Below are 19058 nucleotides of genomic sequence, written 5' to 3'. Positions count from 1 at the left end.
TGTTTATTTGTCAACTTTTAATTTAATTTAAAAGCATTATATGTATCTATCTAAGTTGTGTTATTAGTTTTTGTTTGTTGATAAAGGCATATATTGTATTCCAAAATGTTATATGCTACATTCTTATTTAACAAAATTACACTTTTGTATATTTTTGTTGAACAAAATTTCACTTATATATACCATGTAACTCTGTTACTATTTAATGAATCATAACATTAATAACTAAATAAAAATGAAAATGCACAACATATGTAGTGTAGAGGCAATAAATTATTTTTTTTAAAATGATTTTGCACCAATTGTCTTTATAAAAAACACGAAGTTAATTTTATACTTATCAAAAATTTATAAAAACAAAGCTTATTTTATAATTATTATTACAAAATTAAAAATTTAATCATGATAAAATTTTAACATTTAATTTCATTCTCAAGATGGATGGTATGGATGTGACCTTACTTTTTATAATGGAAGGTGTTTTCACCTAAACCTTCTCCTATATATATATATATATATATATATATATATATATGGAGCTTATTTTCTTAGTATTTTTTGGAGGGCTCGAGGCCAATGCTTCCAAATGAAGGATGCATTCATTGTATTGGCCTTTCAAATCTCAGAACTCAGAAGTCATCACCCCTCTAGCAAACTTTCTTTAATTAATTCTGCGGTGAAATAGACGAAATTCTTCACTCTAAAATTACACATTTCTAGTCTATAAAAATTATAAAGTAGTTTAATTATAGTGACGCAACGACATCTTAAGTGAAAAAATGTGTTTATAAGGAGTCATTCCCTAAAAATGTGTGAAATTTTTACACTATCACTATCAATATTTAATTTTATATCTTCGAGAACAATCTCTCATTCATAAACTAACTGGCGTCCATTCAGCACTCATTTCAATTTTCTGTCTTACCACCTTGGAGAGTGATTATTAGCATCTAAGACTGTAAAATTTTTTTGTACTTTTATAATTGGTTTGTGTATATAAATTCTAATTAATTGACAACCACACCGACTTTTTCCTGAATTGTCAATTTTATATGGAGGCCTTCCACTAACCCCCACTCAGTTTTAGAGTCCAAACCTGTACAAATTCTTTAACTATGTTAATATTAGTCAAATGATCTCATTGAAAAAAAAAATTAAAAAAAAAAAAAAAAAAGTAAACGAGAAAGAAAGAAAGCAAGGTCTGTGTGCGTTCATCTGTATACACATGTTTCTATGGATTATGTCTGTGTGCGTTCATCTGTATACAAACTTTATGTCTGTGTGCGTTCATATATATATTTCTTAAATGATGAGGAAACCCAGTCACTATTTGAATATATGTAATAAGGAGTAAATCTTGAATCTGCATTGGATAAATCTTGTTCTGTGACTCTAGCTGGCGAAGGATCACATGAAAGTAAACCATGCTAAGTTGCCCATAGCTAAATGGTTTAAACTAAGAAGGTCAATAAGCTACTTCTGCTAAGAGTCAAACTTATAATCTTGTGATTACCAAATTAACAACTTGACCAACTTAACTATAGTTACTCCATTCCATCAAGATTTTTTAGAATAGAATTGCACCATTTGATCCATACATATATTCACTGAGAGGCTATTTCATGCACGAACTGGATACGAAGTTCATTATTATGAAATAATTGTTCTACATTATTATTTGATCGGAATAATTATTACCCTATCCCTAAAACCCTAGAAAAGGGATAGAAATCTAAAAACATTTATTTTTGTTTTTATTTTAGGTATACATAAATTGACAGGAAAGATGTTATATTCATAAATAAAAAATCACACACACACACACTGAAATGCAGAATACTTATATTATGAATCTTGAACTTTCAGCTGATAAGATGGAGAATCTTCTAGCTTTTGGGAAATTCCATCAATGGTGACTTGGATGATGAATTTGAGAGTGGATGTTCCATCTGGAATCTCCAGATCAGAGACATAAAAGGCCTCAACCATTGCAGCTCCAAGAAACTGTGCTCCTTTAACCCCATTGTTGAGTTCTTCATTTGAGGATTTGGTTACTTTCTGGACATGTATGTTGTACTGCATGGACAGATCAGCATTACCATTTTTCAGTTGCCATGTAAGCATCATACTGAGTTTCCTTGGGCCTGAAGACCATGCAACATATTTGCTGTCAATGAGCCATGAATTCGCGGGTGGTAAGATCGGGTTTGTTTCAGGAGTTGTGACTGCAATGTGCCCAAGCACTGCATGGTAGTCCGATGAACCAGAAGAGGATGTTGTCTGTTCAGGCTCAGTAGGTTCAGTCTTGAGCTTATAACACGTGGCACCAATTTCTGTTAATGTGTATCCATCCATTGCTATAGAACTTTCTTGTACAACCCATCCTGGTTTTGCTCCATGCTTTGTGACTTGGTGAGGCATGATAACGCTGTCAAAGTGACTTGCTAAATGGTCGTATGTGTGCAAGGGATCACCGCTACATGCTAACAATACTGACTTTTTCTCGTTGGATGCAGACGAGAAGAGAAGAGAAAGACCTATTAGCGAGCCCCCGCTAGATTTTACCTGTATCAGTTCGGAAAATGAGCTGCTAAAGAATTCAGCACCAATGATTTATTCAACAAATGTAATTGGCTTACAGAATATGTGAAGTTCAATGGTGACTCTCCCAAAAGAAGCTTTCCCTCGAATAACCTTGTTCTGAAATGAGCACTTTTGTCAAGAGTTCCTCTAAATGTGATGTTCCCTCCACCGCTATAAGATCCTTCCTTAAAACTACAAAATCCGAAGATAGGTTAAGCCTCATGTGTAAAATCAAGTAATCTATTCAGAACTTTAAACAGAAAAAGTTTTTAAAACCATGGGATAATTCTTTCAAAAAAAAAAAAAACCATGGGATAATTTATGAACAAGCCTTGGGAAAAGCATTAAGTTTTGATGTGAGATTGTTCGGTGTACTTAAATGTCTGAAGGGTGCAACTGGAATTTAGCAAATAAACTTACTCAACAAAAACTTCAATTGTGCCAGTTGTAGGTTCTCCAGAAACAAGGAATGGCTAAGACGAAATCGATAATATCAGTGAGGAAAATCCAATAAGGTTACAAAGAAACACACAAACAGCTCTGCATTGCATGGAATAGTAATGATAGGGTCACGAGAATTAGCACTACATTCAAAACTATGAAGCATGCTGACATAAACTGAATCATCAAGATGGAGTATTGGGTTGAACATAGAGGTGTTAATATAGGTTGTATATAAAGTCTGAAATTGCAAAATGTGGAAAATTTGAAGTGTTCATAATGGACACCAGAAAGTCGCATAAAAGGGAGAAAGAACATATGGATGGAACTATCGATATTAGGAGCGTACCTGGAAGCTTTGTAAAGAAATGTTGTTCCAAGGAGCATCTAGTATTTGCACTCCATCAATAAAAACATGGTAACCATGACCCTAGTGACAAAACATGAAAAAGATCTATTCTGAGAATAGTTTGCTCATGGGTACCCCAACTCAGGAATATTGTATCAAATCCAGTTTTGGCGCTCAAACAACAAAAATGAATGGAAATAGCAGCATAATTTGATAAGCAATGCATCAAATAAAATACTCCATGTTCAGAGTCGATACCTGATCAAAGTTTGAGTAAAATGGAAGCACTTGGGGATACTTCTGTGAAATGCCCCAGGATTTCTCTACAAGCCCCCACCAACTGCAAATAAATGGCATAGAGAAATTCAGAATAAAAAGTTACAATAAGTTTCCATGAGGATAGAAATTTGGTGCTATACTTTGATATATACTCCATATAATGTAGTCCAGTCAGACAAAAAACACAATGCTCAGTTTAACAAGACATGTAAGACAGATCTACCTTTTGTTTACCTAATTTTCATTAACAAATTATAACTCTGAGTAAGATGGGACTTAATATAACAGTCTGACATATATTACAGGCTCAGAGCTGCCCCTCACTAAACCAGATTAAAAGGGACAAATTAAGAGAAGAATAATCGCATTTCAGGCAGAAGAGAAATAATTAAAACGGAAACAATGGAGCATGTTGAACCTATTCCAAAATAATAAAGTGTCCTACCGATTTTGAGCAGTCTGAAAATCAGGTGGCTGCTTAGTCTCATACACCCATGCAGGGGCAAATATGGCTGCCGAAACATTATCCTTCTTAATCACATCAAGAGCTGCATTTGTCTGCACAAATCTCACAGGAGTTAGTAGTGCTTTATGTTCATTCAACTCAGACCTTAACAATGTTGTGAATTTACAACTGACTGTTGAGAGGCAATATAAAAGCAAAATATGTACAGAGTAATTAGTATATAAACCTACAGTCCATTGTCCACCACCATAAGTATTTCTTCCAAAAACATCAATTCCCATGTAGACATCATACTTTCTTTCACCAGCAACAGCAGCTGATTCCATAGGGTAACTTTCCTGGAAAGTATAGGAGAAAAGATTAAGCAAGAGACCGAGGTAATATAAATTAACCATGATTATAAGGAACTCAGTGAAAGAATACCTTCCATGTATAGTTCACGAATATGCCATCACATACATCAAAAAAAGGCTTATTTTTTTCATTTAATTGATCTTGCCAGAGAAGACTACCATCAGTGGTAACACTATCATACCTGCAGCATAATGATAATGTATAATCAATAATTGCACAGTGGTTCCCCTAAAATACGGCAACTTAAATAATCACAAGGTTAAGCATCATGACACTTGCCATATAACCAAAGATTCAGGGACTGAGGAATGCATGGTCTCGGTTAAATGGTTGACAAATTCTATCAGGTTAGGGATTTGTCCAACGTCCAGCTTAACTTCCATGTTAATCTGGCAATAGACCACAGAATAAATCATACAAAGCAATTTACAGAAAGACAACTTAATTTTTGCTATCTATTCTTTAGTGTGCTTCCATATAAATTCTCACAGACATCTTAGTACTGCGTTAAGGATAATTCTATAAAACCAAAGATGGTTTCTAATCATGAAGCTTTGCATTCCTCGATCCCGGTTTATGGAGGAAAACTACCAGAAAACACAAGTAGGCATATGAAAATTTGATCATTATATAATTATGTGATCATTGATCCAAACAGAATATAAAACATTGCTAAATCATGTATGTCAGAAACAAGCGCTTGCGCCAAAAGTTATAACTAGTAACGAAACTACATTTTATAGGAGGATGCTAAACTAGCTCGAATATGATAGGATGCTAAACTGGCTCTCCAAGCCACCACCCAACAATATAATTTTTAAATGAATTCAAAATAAATAAAGGGTAAGAAAGGATTTCACTTGGCACCCAAAGCATACCAGCCAGCCATCAAAGCCTAAAGCAACAGCAAGCTCAGTTAGTCGCTCGGCATACATGAAAGCAGAGTCCTTTGTTGATAGTAATTTGCCGGCAAGAATTACCCCTTCATCCCACTCCATGATAAAAGTCCCAAGTACCTTATTTTAAAAAGACAATTGAAAAATAAAATAAAATTAAAATCAAACTTGAGAGTAAGAGCTCAATATTAGCAGTGTTTAACAAGGAAAATACTATATGTACTTCCATTCTACTTCCATTTTTAGGTCCACATGAAAAAAAAAATAGTCAATCAATGTCTGTCACATCATGAGGTAAATTTGAAACAGTAAGATTTTAGAGTACATATAGTAAAATTTGTTTGACAATGAGCGGTTAAGTGATAAATTTATTAGTAGTAGATAGTTAATTGTGTTAGGTTTTGATAAAATGATAGTATTAATTGATGATAGAAAGGTGTTTAGCTATTTTGGGAGAAGCAGAGCATTAATACCTTAACGCCATGCTTGTGAGCAGTGTTGGTCCAGCAAGGAGGCGGCAGAGTAACCAAATTGTGCGAGAAGTAAACGAACACATCCATCAAATACCAATGCCATATAGCATAAGCATCGGGATTACTCCCGCCCTGTATCCACTTATCATCGAGGTACCCTCCCTCCAAGTCGTGACAAACCAGAATCCTCGGCCGCTCCGGCAGCGGGCCGGCGGAAGCCGCGGGGAGCTTGACGGAGGCCTTGTTGAACGGGAAGTGGAAGGAGTCGAAGTAGGATCTGGACTCGAGCTCCTCCAGAGTTTTCAGCGGGTAAGAGATCGGAATTGACGGAACTGAAGGATCGAACGGCGGATCCTCGCCGGCGGAGGAGCTGGAATCGGCCATTGGATTGAATGCGGAGACGAAACGGAGGAGAGAATCGAGACGAGATTTGAACTGCGCTAGGGTACGGCGGTGGCGGGGTTTTATATACGCTCGGAATGGGGATTGCATCGGATAATAAACGCTGGATTTGAGAAATTTGTACAGAGCATTGCGTGAGAATCCATGAACGGAGTTGACCGTTGACGTGAACGTTGAGATTACACAACTGACTTTACAGTTTTAAGTAAACGGAAAGGAACTTTTGGATTGGAAATTACTCGTCACCCGCCATTGACGCCGGTGTGTTTGTCCCGAGGATTCCCCTCGTGGATTAGATCCGGATAATAGTGATTTTTTTTTTTTTGAATGATCCGTGAGAAATTTGTAATTATTATTTGAATGTCTATATAAACTCAAGAGTAAATATTAATTTGTTACTTTAGCTAGTAAAATATCATAAATAAAAAATAAGTCAATTCTTTGTTAGAAAGCTTGAATATGATTAATGTTGAAGACATGGTACATTAGTCTTCTAAAAGAATGTAAAGTGATATTTAAGTTTGAACAACATCTTCATTATTGAGTTAGTTTTTGAAGTATAATTAAGATATTTGTTTGAGTGTCATATTATTGGTATTCCTGTTGAAATGTCGGGACATAGTCAGGGAGGACTATGTTGAGTGAGAGTTTGGAGGGTCAAATTTAGTATCCTGTCATTAAAACACGATGCTTACTATTACGTAAATAAAATAAAATAACATTGCGCAGGGTTTTACGCGACTCGTATGGTAGTTGGTGTGGAGGTTTTGGTTGCACGATTAGATCAAATATGGTGGCAATCACAAAAGCTTTGCTATCCTTAAGGGGATCGAGTGAGTTTGGAACAAAGGAGTGCGAAAGTTGATTGTTGAGAGTGATTCTAAAAAGATCATAGATTGGATCAAGAACATGAATATGGCGAAAGGACCTTTATGTAATATCATTGAGAGATGTAAAAGTTGGAGGGATAAACACCGAGAGATTTTTTTTGAACACATCTTTAGATAACATAATGCAGTGGTGGATATCTTGGCTAAAGACTCTCAGTTTGAACAGACATGGGTTCGTTGGGAGGAACCCCCTACCAATGTTAAGGATGCGCTGATAGTTGATTCAAGTGTTGTGCCTTGTGAGAGAATTATCACCGGGGGTGTTGATTGTTAGACGCTAGGCTCGGCTCTCCTTTTGATCCAAAAATAAAAATAAAAACTATCATTGACAATTAAATAGATCCTCAACTCAACTTTAGTGTTAGACAAAAAGATCATATATCCAACAAGGATGACTTCTTCAGTAGCAAAGCAAACTGCTTTCTAACCCAATGGGATTGCTCAAGTGGCAAATGAGCTCTCTTTATGGGTAAATTATACCATGCACCACGGTGCACATAGCAATGTGCCCCACGTACGTAAACGACGTCGTTTTGAGCATTGTAAATTAATCGTCTCTTTTTTTGGAAACCATGTTTCCCGTTTCGGTCGGTCTGTGTATTATGTTAATATTCTGTGTATTCTAGGTAATCGTTCTGTGTATTCCAGGCAATCATTCTGTGTATTCTAGGAAACCGTTATGTGTATTCATGTTAGTAACACATGTTGTGATGTGTTTGCACATTCGAATGTTTAGGAGGATGAGTTCTGTGTATTTTGTGTCAATATTCTGTGTATTGATGTTATTAACACATGTTGTGATGTGTTTGTGCATACGAATGTTAGAAGGATGAATTCTGTATATTTTGTGTCAATATTCTGTGTATTCTGGGCAAACATTCTGTGTATTCTAGGCAAACGTTCTGTGTATTCTAGATAATAATTATGTGTATTATAGATAATGAATTTCCTGGAGTCATTCGCGTCCGCGTCCACTAACATCGAAACGACGTCGTTTTGGATCGTGGTGCACATTGCTATGTGCACCGTGGTGCAGGGTATAACGATTGCTCTCTATGGGGAAGAATTTTGGGAGAATCCGGGTTCACTTCTTATAAGTGACGATTCCCCCTAGGCCAACTCCCGTGTCTTCCGGAGCTCGTCAAATCCTCTCCTATGAAGTAAACAAAGCCTACGCTGTCAATAGAACCGTTGGCCTAAAACCCAATAGGAGCTAATAAGACTCTCCCAATGAATTTGACTAAGACACCCCTTCTCCCCTGGCTAATATGGTTCCGGTGGAATAGGCGAACATAGAAGATGTGGAATGCGCATACTGTGACCCGTAGGAATTCGACCAAGGCAAGGCTATACAAGCCAGGATGCTAAACCATGTACTGCCGCCAAAGAAATCGTACCCCATTCAACCACTAAGAAATTTTTTTACTTACCATGAACTATAAACAACTCCCTTAAAAAAGCCCTAAGAAATGCAAAAATAAAGAATAAAAGGCAGAAGTTTGGGGCACCTGCTATCGGATCTCGTTGAAGTTTACTTTTAGAGTCTGGATCCGGTTGAAGTTTACTTTTAGAGGTCGGTCTAACACAAGCCAACGAGTTCTTTCAATAGTAGTCCCTTGTCGATCTGGTTGAGGTACCATGTCTTCTTTTGGACAGATGGAAATAGCTTCGAATGATGAGAATTTACTAATACATACTCTCGGAGTCTCGGATATTGACCGTTATCTCTCGTTATAAAGTAATTTGATATTTTTTTAAAGGGAGAAAAAAGGGAAAGGTTAAATATTGGGGGGCTAAATTTCATTTTAATTACGGTGTAATTTTCTTCTTCATTTTATAATCACTCCCTAGTTCTTCGTTCGTTTTGCTGCGAGTTATTCCCAGCTCGCTTCATTAATAAATGTTCATGAATTGAAGCTGTAAATCTGCAATTATTCTTTAACCAAACGCTGCATATGAAAATTTCTGAAAAGAGATGATTTTAGGCGGCAGCTCTCTGCATCTGAATCTGAGTCTTCTTCGTCTTCTTCGTCTTCTTCGTCTTCTTCATCTGATCTTCACTCTAGCGATTCTTGACGGGCTCGGAATCAGCTCCGTGTCCGCCTCCTGCGATTACAGTTTCGGGCAAAACAACAAGCTTTACACTTACAACTTAACCTCCCCGATTTCTAATTTCCCCCATGGCGTCCTCAGCGAAGATGGGTACTCTCTTCTCTCTCCCTCTCTCTTGTTCTCCACACACACATAAACACAAACACCTTGTATGCATTATTTTACTTAGTGCTATTTGCTATGACAAAAATGCGGTTCGTTTACCTTAAAATAGTAAAGAAATCCTAATTTGTAAGTATTCCATTGATATCCTTGTTGGGTGAATGGGGAGTCTAATTAGTGAAATGTGTGATGTTTATTGTGCTTTTTAGGTTCTATAGAGTGGCAGCTAATGGAACGGTGATTTGGTTTCAGGTTGGCTGATTTTTATTTTATTTTTTATTTGTAAAGATAGTTTCTTTATATGAAGATTGAAGACCCATTTTATATAGTTTGATATATGCACAAAAAAGCTGAAGTAATGCAAATTATAGCTAAGCATTCTTGTGGATAAAAGGGAATTGGTTTAACTAGGTGTTAGTAGCTTTGAAGGCAGTGGTTTTATTTTATACTAGCCAATTAGTTTTCTTTGGGTAAATTATGATATATTTACTAGTTAAACTGGGGGAATGACTTTTCGTTTTTCTTGTTGTTATCTCCCTTTCATCTACCTATATGTGGAGCAGCTGTGTGAGACAATGCTTTTCAACCATGATCCTCCTATGTGTGTTGACTGCGTGGTGAGTGCTTTCGAGTTGCACCTGATCTTCTTCTTTATTGAAGGTTTCATGAAGTGGTTCAATTTACATAACCTTTTAACATTGCTAAATGAAGCATTTGTCTTATTTATTGTTGGAAATCAACTAATTAAGTGGTGTGTTAATTCTCAAGCCTATATTCTGGAGGCATCCTTGCCTTTCATGTCCCACACTCATGATTAGTTGATGCTTTAGATTATAAGTTGGCTGGCAGTCTTGTTGAACATTTTACAAAAACATATTTTTCACCCGACTGATGTCACTGGCACGCCATACTCCAGCTCCTAGGAATGATATATAAATTTTGTTTTGCCACTGTAGAATCAATCTTATGTAATAGAATGTTCAAATCTGTATCAGTTTCAAGTAAATTCTGGGATTTGGGAATATATTTTTGTTAAAATTTTTAATATACATGGCTCGATTTGGGGAAGAAATCTATAGGGTAATGTGTAATAAGGCACTAAACTGATTCTGCATTAGTAGTTAGCTGAAGGTTATACCTCATTTATTGGATTATAAGCTATGCAAGAAGCATGCAAATCATTTGAAGTGCCAGTATGTCTGTGTCCTAATAAGTAATAAGTGACAGTGTTCTCGCATTTTCTATGAAGTGATAGCTGTCTAGCTTACTTGAATATCCTTGCACTTATTCTTCTAGGACTGTGGTGGTGGATCTCGTTGTGGCATGGGTTGCAGTGCACTTGCATCTAGCATCGTTGGAGGTGAGTGCTCCTTGAGCTTCTGTACATGTAGGATCAATATGAGATCACGGTTAGGAAGCTTTGAGATCCAGTGGTTTGCCATGACAAACCACTGAACCCTGTTCAATAATTGGAATGCATCAGTCACCCACTCTCAGATGTACAAAGTATTAGAATATGGGTGGATGCACACAGTTATGTGAGCTTATGACTGTGAGTTTTTCTTTCGTGCTGCTTCCTTGATTTTAAATCAAATCTGCGAATGTGAACTAAGATGGCATAAATGTTAATATAATTGTTGGGTATGGCTCATATGCAATCAAGAGATGATAGATGCTTGAGTGGAGTGAGAGCATGTCTCCAAGTATGGGGTTTCAGTTGGGTTGGGGGTGCAGGGGCGGAGCCCCTGCAGTACAATATAGGGGTAATATTGTAAATTTACCGTGAGTATAGGGTTACATTAAATATTATTATATTTATAATAAAAGAACCGCTTTGCTCCTGTGGACGTAGGCACACTGCCGAACCATGTAAATCCTTGTGTTCTTTATCTTTCTGTTTTTTATCTTTAATCTTGCCCAGATTTCTCAACAATAATTCTCTAAAAAAAGGTATTCATTCTTCTTATTGTTGACTGTGTAGTGCTTCCATTTTCTTAAATACGATATTGGTATGGTTACTGCAGGTTATCCTGTGTGCTCTACTCTTGGACGTCCATCAACTACATCTATTAGCCTCATAGGTTAACTTACATGTAATTTTTGCTTATTTCTTTGATATCAATGAAGAGAAGGCTGCCTTCATTTACTTCAAGTGGGGCAGCTACTTCTTGTTTATAAAATAATTGGCAGACTGTTGTTTTAGTTGCCCGGGATGCTGCAATCAAGGCTGTATTTTACCCTTCTACATCTGAGTTAGTGATGCTAATATTTTTTCTTGGATCTCTTGATGGGACAGACAACAATAGTCCCCTCAGAGGTATTGTTGTTAAGACGTACCACAGTGCATTGAAGAACTGTTCACTTGCTGTCTCTGTTGTTTGTGATGAGACTGCAACTGTGAGGGCCTTTTCCTCTTTTATTTGGCATTCTTCACTACATGTACATTTCTTTATATAATGGTCTATGATTTTCTTAGAATCACTTTGTATCTTTGACAGGGTCCTCAAACGCTGGAAAAAGTTGGGACTTGCGATTTTGTGAGTACTTCAAATTTCTACGAGTGTGGCTTTGCTCTCTAGTACTTATTTTCCACCGTCCTTGTCTATATATTATGTGATAAGGAGCATATATAAGCAGATATGACACGTTCTTCCTTTTCTAAGTGCCACTTGCACATCTAGTTTATCCGGTACACTCTTAAGTTTATGCCTTGCGAATGCTGACAGACCACAGAACTAAGGCATCCTTCTGGCTGCGGGAGAGTCATATCGTCTAAAGGGAAAGGGCTGGGCTGGTTTGGCACTTTATTGATCATGTAAGGCTAGTAGATTTGTCCCACCGGTTTATGTTGTCTCAAATAATGTATATATGTTGTCTCAAATAATGTATAACCGCTACTATATCATTGAAGAAAACTTCTATACCTAACTCAATTGCTTTGTAGAATCCTATGCCTTTTTGGAGCTTACTTCTTGGGTGGGATGATCTATCGGTACTTCTTTCTGCACATTCGAGGCATAGATGTATGCAATCTTTTCATTTTTCATGAGCTCCTCTTTATCAATGGAAGTTATGAACTGTCGTTCTCATCTGACTTTATTCTTGCACATTGTAGATAATCCCAAACCTGGAATTCTGGTCCAGCTTACCACATAGAGTACAGGTATTTCACTAACGCTAAAGTCCATGATATCTTTTGCTTTTCTCGCTTTCTCTTTCAGCACAGAAGTTTATGTAATTATATCTGTTTGTTCTCTTTGCAGAGCTGGTTTCAATCCATATCACAGAGGTTGAGAGGACCTTCTCAGCATCACCGGAGCACGTATTCTCCTGTGGAATTTTGAACATCGACATCTTCTTAGCGAGAAACCATTCACATTACTCGAGTCTGTCTCTGCCACACTTACTCCCGACATCTGCATTCCGTACGTTCAAGCATTCGCTTTACTCTTGAAGGAAATGTGTATTTCTTAACGCTGATCGACATTTCTACATTGACAACCATCGTTGCAGAACACGAGTTCTTGAGAAGACTGAGGCTTTTGTTTGTAATTCTGTGCTAGTTGAGTAGTTGATATCATCATTTTTTGTAGGTCATTGGCAGCACTTTGTTATATATAGATCAGACAGGGTTTTTGCAGCAGTAGATCTCAATAAAATTCCTGAAACATCTTACAATAATTAACTCTTTGTGAATTGATTCATTCTACATTCTATACAAATGTGTACTACTTCTTGGAAGTGAACTTTGATTTATGGGAAAGTTTGCCTTCACTATTCGAAGGTGCGTTCTGAGTTCGAAGGTGCGTTCTGAGTGAAGTCTGCCTTGTAACCTAGTTAGCAAATGATCATAAGGAAGTAAATCAACTTAGTCGTTCATACCTAACTGATTGACTCAAATCAATAAGGCAGATAAACAATTTAATTTGAAACTTTTTGTCTTTAGTGGATACAGATTATTATACAAAAGTGAGGTTTATTCTTTTCTAAACACGTGCCTTTTTTGGTCACATGATTACATAACCAAAAACAAATATAATATATTTTTCTTTTTTTGGGGTTGTATTATCATAAATTACATTAAACACGATCATGGGAGTTGAACTTGAAGATGAGATAATGAAAAAGTGAATCAGTTAGAGCTATATATATTATATACACCGGACGCTCCATCAATTAGCTAGCTATATTATGTATGTATATATATGTATATGCTATTATTGATACATGCATTTGATCTTCATCATATATGGAAGAAAGGTTGAACAGATGAGATGATGCATAAATCTGGTTGGAATTGCCCAGATTTGAATGGAAAGCCATGCCTTTCTCCTTTTGTCTTCACCTTACTAGCCTTCATCGTCCTGGCCGCCGTCTTCTACCACAGACAAGACAACCTGGGCGACATTTTTTGCCTCCTAGATTACTCCAACAAAACTGCTGCAACCACAACAACACCACAATTCAGTGAGTAAACTAACGCTACGTATGTACACGTACAAATTAAACCTGCAGTACGTATAGTATTCAGTTTGATGTATATAGATTCATCTGAAAATCTGAAATGATGACTTTGTGAACTGAGTTTTGTTTTTAATGTTAATTTAGAGACGAGGACGAAGCTGGCGTTTGCGATCGGAGAGACGGAGAAAGATTGCGATGTTTTCAGCGGGAGGTGGGTGTGGGATGAGGAGAACCGACCGTTGTACGAGGAACATGATTGTCCGTACCTATGGCGGCAGGTGACGTGTCAAGGACACGGCCGCCCTGACAGGGAATATTTGCACTGGAGATGGCAACCTCATGCCTGCTCTCTTCCCAGGTCAGTCATGATTTTTCAGTTTTACTCTCAATGTTAATATTTTACGCACAAAAATGATGTATGAATCTTTAATAATGTTAACGGTTCATACACAGTTTTACCTAATCTTACCCTCTGATGGATATCATAATTGTGATTTTTCAGTTTTACCCTCCTCATCGTTAATGGTTCACACACAGAAATGCGATTACAATTGGAAATAATTCAATACTTAATGACTAAATTTGGTAGCCATTAAAATTAATAATGAGGGATAGTTAAAAGATTAAATTTAAAATTAACTTTATCCATAAATACCCTCTAGGCCTAACCTATATATGATTTATCTCTATTGTGTCAATAACACTCTTCTTCTGAATATGCATTTATATAATTATTATACAGTTTCGATGCAACGATGATGCTGGAAAGCCTTCGAGGGAAGAGGATGTTGTTTGCCGGAGATTCCTTGAACGGAGGGCAGTATATTTCCATGGTTTGTCTCCTGCAAAGAGCCATCCCTCATGACCATGCCAAATCCTTTGTAGGTAATGAATCACTAGCCATTTTCACAGCTAAGGTAAGCCAAAGTATTATACCCAATAATGGTTTAATTTGCATTCTTTCAATGTATTTGATTTGACTAAAAATTTAAACTGATAATGATGCAATGGAGAAGGATTACAATGTGACAATTGAGTTCTACTTTGCACCATTTCTTCTGGAGGCATCGACAAGCAGAATTGTTCGCAAAGATTCTATGAATGCCAATGGGCAACACTGGAAAGGATTCGACATCATAGTATTCAACACTTATGTTTGGTGGATGACTGACGCAACTGTCAAACTCCTGTGAGTAAATAATACTCCGTATTTACATTCGAATCCCGTGATGTGATATGTTATAACATTATTATTTGTGAAGGCAATCAGGATCGTTGGATGATGAAAAGAAAGACATAATAAAAGTATCTCCTGAAGAAGCTTATCGAATGGCAATGAAAAATATGTTGAAATGGGTAGAGGAGAACATGGATCCTAAGAAAACAAGAGTGTTCTTCACTAGCATGTCACCTCTTCATCCAAGGTGACTTCTCCATTACTAATAAATGTATTATCTTATCCGTTTTTCTCTGTCCCAAAAAAAAAAACTAAAATTTTTTCAGTTAATAAATTTTGAATATATGGTGATTTCACTTATTTGTCTTCGTGCAGGAGTATAGAGTGGGGAGGTGATCCAAATGGGAACTGTTACAACGAGACAACGCCTATAAAAGACCTTAATTTCTGGTCGATAACTACTAAGAAAAGCATAATGGAGGTGATTAAACAAGTGTTTAGTGAGTCAAGAGTGCCCATCACATTTCTAAACATCACACAACTCTCAAGTTATAGGAAGGATGCCCACACATCAATCTACAAGACACAATGGAACCCTTTCACTGGGAAGGATGAAATAGCCAACCCAAAGACCACCTATACTGATTGCACACACTGGTGTGCCCCTGGCCTTCAAGATACTTGGAATGAGCTTCTATTTGCTAAGCTTTTCTATCCTTAATTAGAGCTGTAATTGTTGTCAACAATAATGAAAAAGATTAATTTGTTTTCTCTAATTTTTATTAAGTTCGAAGCCTACGCGTAATTTTCGGAGGAAGTAAATCGCAAGATGTATCTGAACTGATTTACAACCCCTTAAAGCCCTTATAACTCTATGGAGAAGGTAAATTACGATATGTGAAAGCCATGGACACTACTATCTACAGACTCGTGCTTTGTCAGTGGACTTGAATTGGTGGCGGCTAAGAGTCACTTTTTTTTTTTTTTTTTGATAATGAGGGAAATAGGTAATTACTATTCNTGAGATGATGCATAAATCTGGTTGGAATTGCCCAGATTTGAATGGAAAGCCATGCCTTTCTCCTTTTGTCTTCACCTTACTAGCCTTCATCGTCCTGGCCGCCGTCTTCTACCACAGACAAGACAACCTGGGCGACATTTTTTGCCTCCTAGATTACTCCAACAAAACTGCTGCAACCACAACAACACCACAATTCAGTGAGTAAACTAACGCTACGTATGTACACGTACAAATTAAACCTGCAGTACGTATAGTATTCAGTTTGATGTATATAGATTCATCTGAAAATCTGAAATGATGACTTTGTGAACTGAGTTTTGTTTTTAATGTTAATTTAGAGACGAGGACGAAGCTGGCGTTTGCGATCGGAGAGACGGAGAAAGATTGCGATGTTTTCAGCGGGAGGTGGGTGTGGGATGAGGAGAACCGACCGTTGTACGAGGAACATGATTGTCCGTACCTATGGCGGCAGGTGACGTGTCAAGGACACGGCCGCCCTGACAGGGAATATTTGCACTGGAGATGGCAACCTCATGCCTGCTCTCTTCCCAGGTCAGTCATGATTTTTCAGTTTTACTCTCAATGTTAATATTTTACGCACAAAAATGATGTATGAATCTTTAATAATGTTAACGGTTCATACACAGTTTTACCTAATCTTACCCTCTGATGGATATCATAATTGTGATTTTTCAGTTTTACCCTCCTCATCGTTAATGGTTCACACACAGAAATGCGATTACAATTGGAAATAATTCAATACTTAATGACTAAATTTGGTAGCCATTAAAATTAATAATGAGGGATAGTTAAAAGATTAAATTTAAAATTAACTTTATCCATAAATACCCTCTAGGCCTAACCTATATATGATTTATCTCTATTGTGTCAATAACACTCTTCTTCTGAATATGCATTTATATAATTATTATACAGTTTCGATGCAACGATGATGCTGGAAAGCCTTCGAGGGAAGAGGATGTTGTTTGCCGGAGATTCCTTGAACGGAGGGCAGTATATTTCCATGGTTTGTCTCCTGCAAAGAGCCATCCCTCATGACCATGCCAAATCCTTTGTAGGTAATGAATCACTAGCCATTTTCACAGCTAAGGTAAGCCAAAGTATTATACCCAATAATGGTTTAATTTGCATTCTTTCAATGTATTTGATTTGACTAAAAATTTAAACTGATAATGATGCAATGGAGAAGGATTACAATGTGACAATTGAGTTCTACTTTGCACCATTTCTTCTGGAGGCATCGACAAGCAGAATTGTTCGCAAAGATTCTATGAATGCCAATGGGCAACACTGGAAAGGATTCGACATCATAGTATTCAACACTTATGTTTGGTGGATGACTGACGCAACTGTCAAACTCCTGTGAGTAAATAATACTCCGTATTTACATTCGAATCCCGTGATGTGATATGTTATAACATTATTATTTGTGAAGGCAATCAGGATCGTTGGATGATGAAAAGAAAGACATAATAAAAGTATCTCCTGAAGAAGCTTATCGAATGGCAATGAAAAATATGTTGAAATGGGTAGAGGAGAACATGGATCCTAAGAAAACAAGAGTGTTCTTCACTAGCATGTCACCTCTTCATCCAAGGTGACTTCTCCATTACTAATAAATGTATTATCTTATCCGTTTTTCTCTGTCCCAAAAAAAAAAACTAAAATTTTTTCAGTTAATAAATTTTGAATATATGGTGATTTCACTTATTTGTCTTCGTGCAGGAGTATAGAGTGGGGAGGTGATCCAAATGGGAACTGTTACAACGAGACAACGCCTATAAAAGACCTTAATTTCTGGTCGATAACTACTAAGAAAAGCATAATGGAGGTGATTAAACAAGTGTTTAGTGAGTCAAGAGTGCCCATCACATTTCTAAACATCACACAACTCTCAAGTTATAGGAAGGATGCCCACACATCAATCTACAAGACACAATGGAACCCTTTCACTGGGAAGGATGAAATAGCCAACCCAAAGACCACCTATACTGATTGCACACACTGGTGTGCCCCTGGCCTTCAAGATACTTGGAATGAGCTTCTATTTGCTAAGCTTTTCTATCCTTAATTAGAGCTGTAATTGTTGTCAACAATAATGAAAAAGATTAATTTGTTTTCTCTAATTTTTATTAAGTTCGAAGCCTACGCGTAATTTTCGGAGGAAGTAAATCGCAAGATGTATCTGAACTGATTTACAACCCCTTAAAGCCCTTATAACTCTATGGAGAAGGTAAATTACGATATGTGAAAGCCATGGACACTACTATCTACAGACTCGTGCTTTGTCAGTGGACTTGAATTGGTGGCGGCTAAGAGTCATTTTTTTTTTTTTTTTTGATAATGAGGGAAATAGGTAATTACTATTCAAGAGTGTATGTGCGCGAGGATGGGAGCGGTGGGGGTGGCCAAAGTGATTGAGTGTTAACTCGTACAACACATATATTATCCTTTGCAACTAACAATGTTTATCAATTTATCAATTTAATGTTTAGTAATGTTAATGCTAAAGACTTTATGGTCAAACAGCATAACGTACTGTGGGTAATAAGAGTAATAATATTTATCAACTTATTGTATTAGGTACTATATATTAATACATGTATCCAGTACTATAGATTATATCCGATAAACCGATACTATGCTAATCCACATTGTAAAGTTTCCAAATAAGAAAATATATAATAATAGCAAATGGGAGTATAAATAGATGCAATAATAAAAATAGGCAAACACGAGGAACTTGAATAAAGGCCTTGTTGCCCCACTTGCACGCCAAATTGCAGCAAAAAATTCATCTGCCGAACACAAAATAAAATATTAAAAAAAAAAGGGAAAAAAGAAAAAAAAAGAGCCACCCCACCCACTGGTTGCAAGTTGCAGTTAGTTTGCAGAGCAAGTTGTAATGGATTTGAATGTCAACTTGGAATGGTCTGTTCCTTCTTCAATTCTTCCATCACAACAACTAAGCAAGAGGGATATGAAATGAATGATGAATAATTATCCCACCCCACATACAATTTCTTTT

At 36.8% G+C, this 19058-nt stretch overlaps 4 protein-coding genes across 6 annotated transcripts; 3 read left to right on the top strand and 1 right to left on the bottom strand.

Moving 5' to 3' along the window:
- Nucleotides 1–1618: 1618 nt before the first annotated feature.
- On the bottom strand, nucleotides 1619–6561 carry LOC116013662 (cytosolic endo-beta-N-acetylglucosaminidase 1). The gene is made up of 11 exons (XM_031253544.1): nucleotides 5842–6561; nucleotides 5351–5488; nucleotides 4752–4861; nucleotides 4542–4653; nucleotides 4349–4456; nucleotides 4098–4210; nucleotides 3632–3713; nucleotides 3374–3454; nucleotides 3004–3056; nucleotides 2640–2775; nucleotides 1619–2565 (listed from the first exon to the last, which is right to left on the bottom strand). Exons 1-11 carry the CDS (start codon nucleotides 6331–6333, stop codon nucleotides 1846–1848), a joined length of 2145 nt encoding a protein of 714 aa, XP_031109404.1. The 5' UTR covers nucleotides 6334–6561; the 3' UTR covers nucleotides 1619–1845.
- Nucleotides 6562–8975: 2414 nt separating this feature from the next.
- On the top strand, nucleotides 8976–13145 carry LOC116011713. 3 transcript variants are annotated; one of them, XM_031251110.1, is made up of 11 exons: nucleotides 8976–9335; nucleotides 9557–9599; nucleotides 9902–9964; nucleotides 10644–10707; nucleotides 11372–11428; nucleotides 11551–11744; nucleotides 11846–11884; nucleotides 12074–12162; nucleotides 12292–12370; nucleotides 12463–12510; nucleotides 12611–13145. In XM_031251110.1, exons 1-11 carry the CDS (start codon nucleotides 9109–9111, stop codon nucleotides 12689–12691), a joined length of 984 nt encoding a protein of 327 aa, XP_031106970.1. In that variant the 5' UTR covers nucleotides 8976–9108; the 3' UTR covers nucleotides 12692–13145. The 3 variants fall into 3 exon arrangements, with proteins under 3 accessions (XP_031106970.1, XP_031106971.1, XP_031106973.1); XM_031251111.1 differs by having other exon boundaries at nucleotides 8977–9335; nucleotides 9911–9964; nucleotides 12611–13126; XM_031251113.1 differs by having other exon boundaries at nucleotides 8978–9335; nucleotides 11644–11744; nucleotides 12611–13126.
- Nucleotides 13146–13613: 468 nt separating this feature from the next.
- LOC116014326 (protein trichome birefringence-like 33) lies at nucleotides 13614–15750 on the top strand. The gene is made up of 6 exons (XM_031254359.1): nucleotides 13614–13814; nucleotides 13956–14169; nucleotides 14554–14728; nucleotides 14828–15000; nucleotides 15074–15235; nucleotides 15364–15750. Exons 1-6 carry the CDS (start codon nucleotides 13622–13624, stop codon nucleotides 15707–15709), a joined length of 1263 nt encoding a protein of 420 aa, XP_031110219.1. The 5' UTR covers nucleotides 13614–13621; the 3' UTR covers nucleotides 15710–15750.
- A 266-nt stretch (nucleotides 15751–16016) lies between these two features.
- On the top strand, nucleotides 16017–18142 carry LOC116012951 (protein trichome birefringence-like 33). The gene is made up of 6 exons (XM_031252619.1): nucleotides 16017–16206; nucleotides 16348–16561; nucleotides 16946–17120; nucleotides 17220–17392; nucleotides 17466–17627; nucleotides 17756–18142. Exons 1-6 carry the CDS (start codon nucleotides 16017–16019, stop codon nucleotides 18099–18101), a joined length of 1260 nt encoding a protein of 419 aa, XP_031108479.1. The 3' UTR covers nucleotides 18102–18142.
- Nucleotides 18143–19058: the final 916 nt, after the last annotated feature.

This window comes from Ipomoea triloba, chromosome 3, assembly GCF_003576645.1.
Source record: "Ipomoea triloba cultivar NCNSP0323 chromosome 3, ASM357664v1".
Taxonomy (NCBI): Eukaryota; Viridiplantae; Streptophyta; class Magnoliopsida; order Solanales; family Convolvulaceae; genus Ipomoea; species Ipomoea triloba.
Note: the sequence above shows the minus strand (reverse complement) of the source record. Positions and strands in the feature narration are given on the sequence as shown.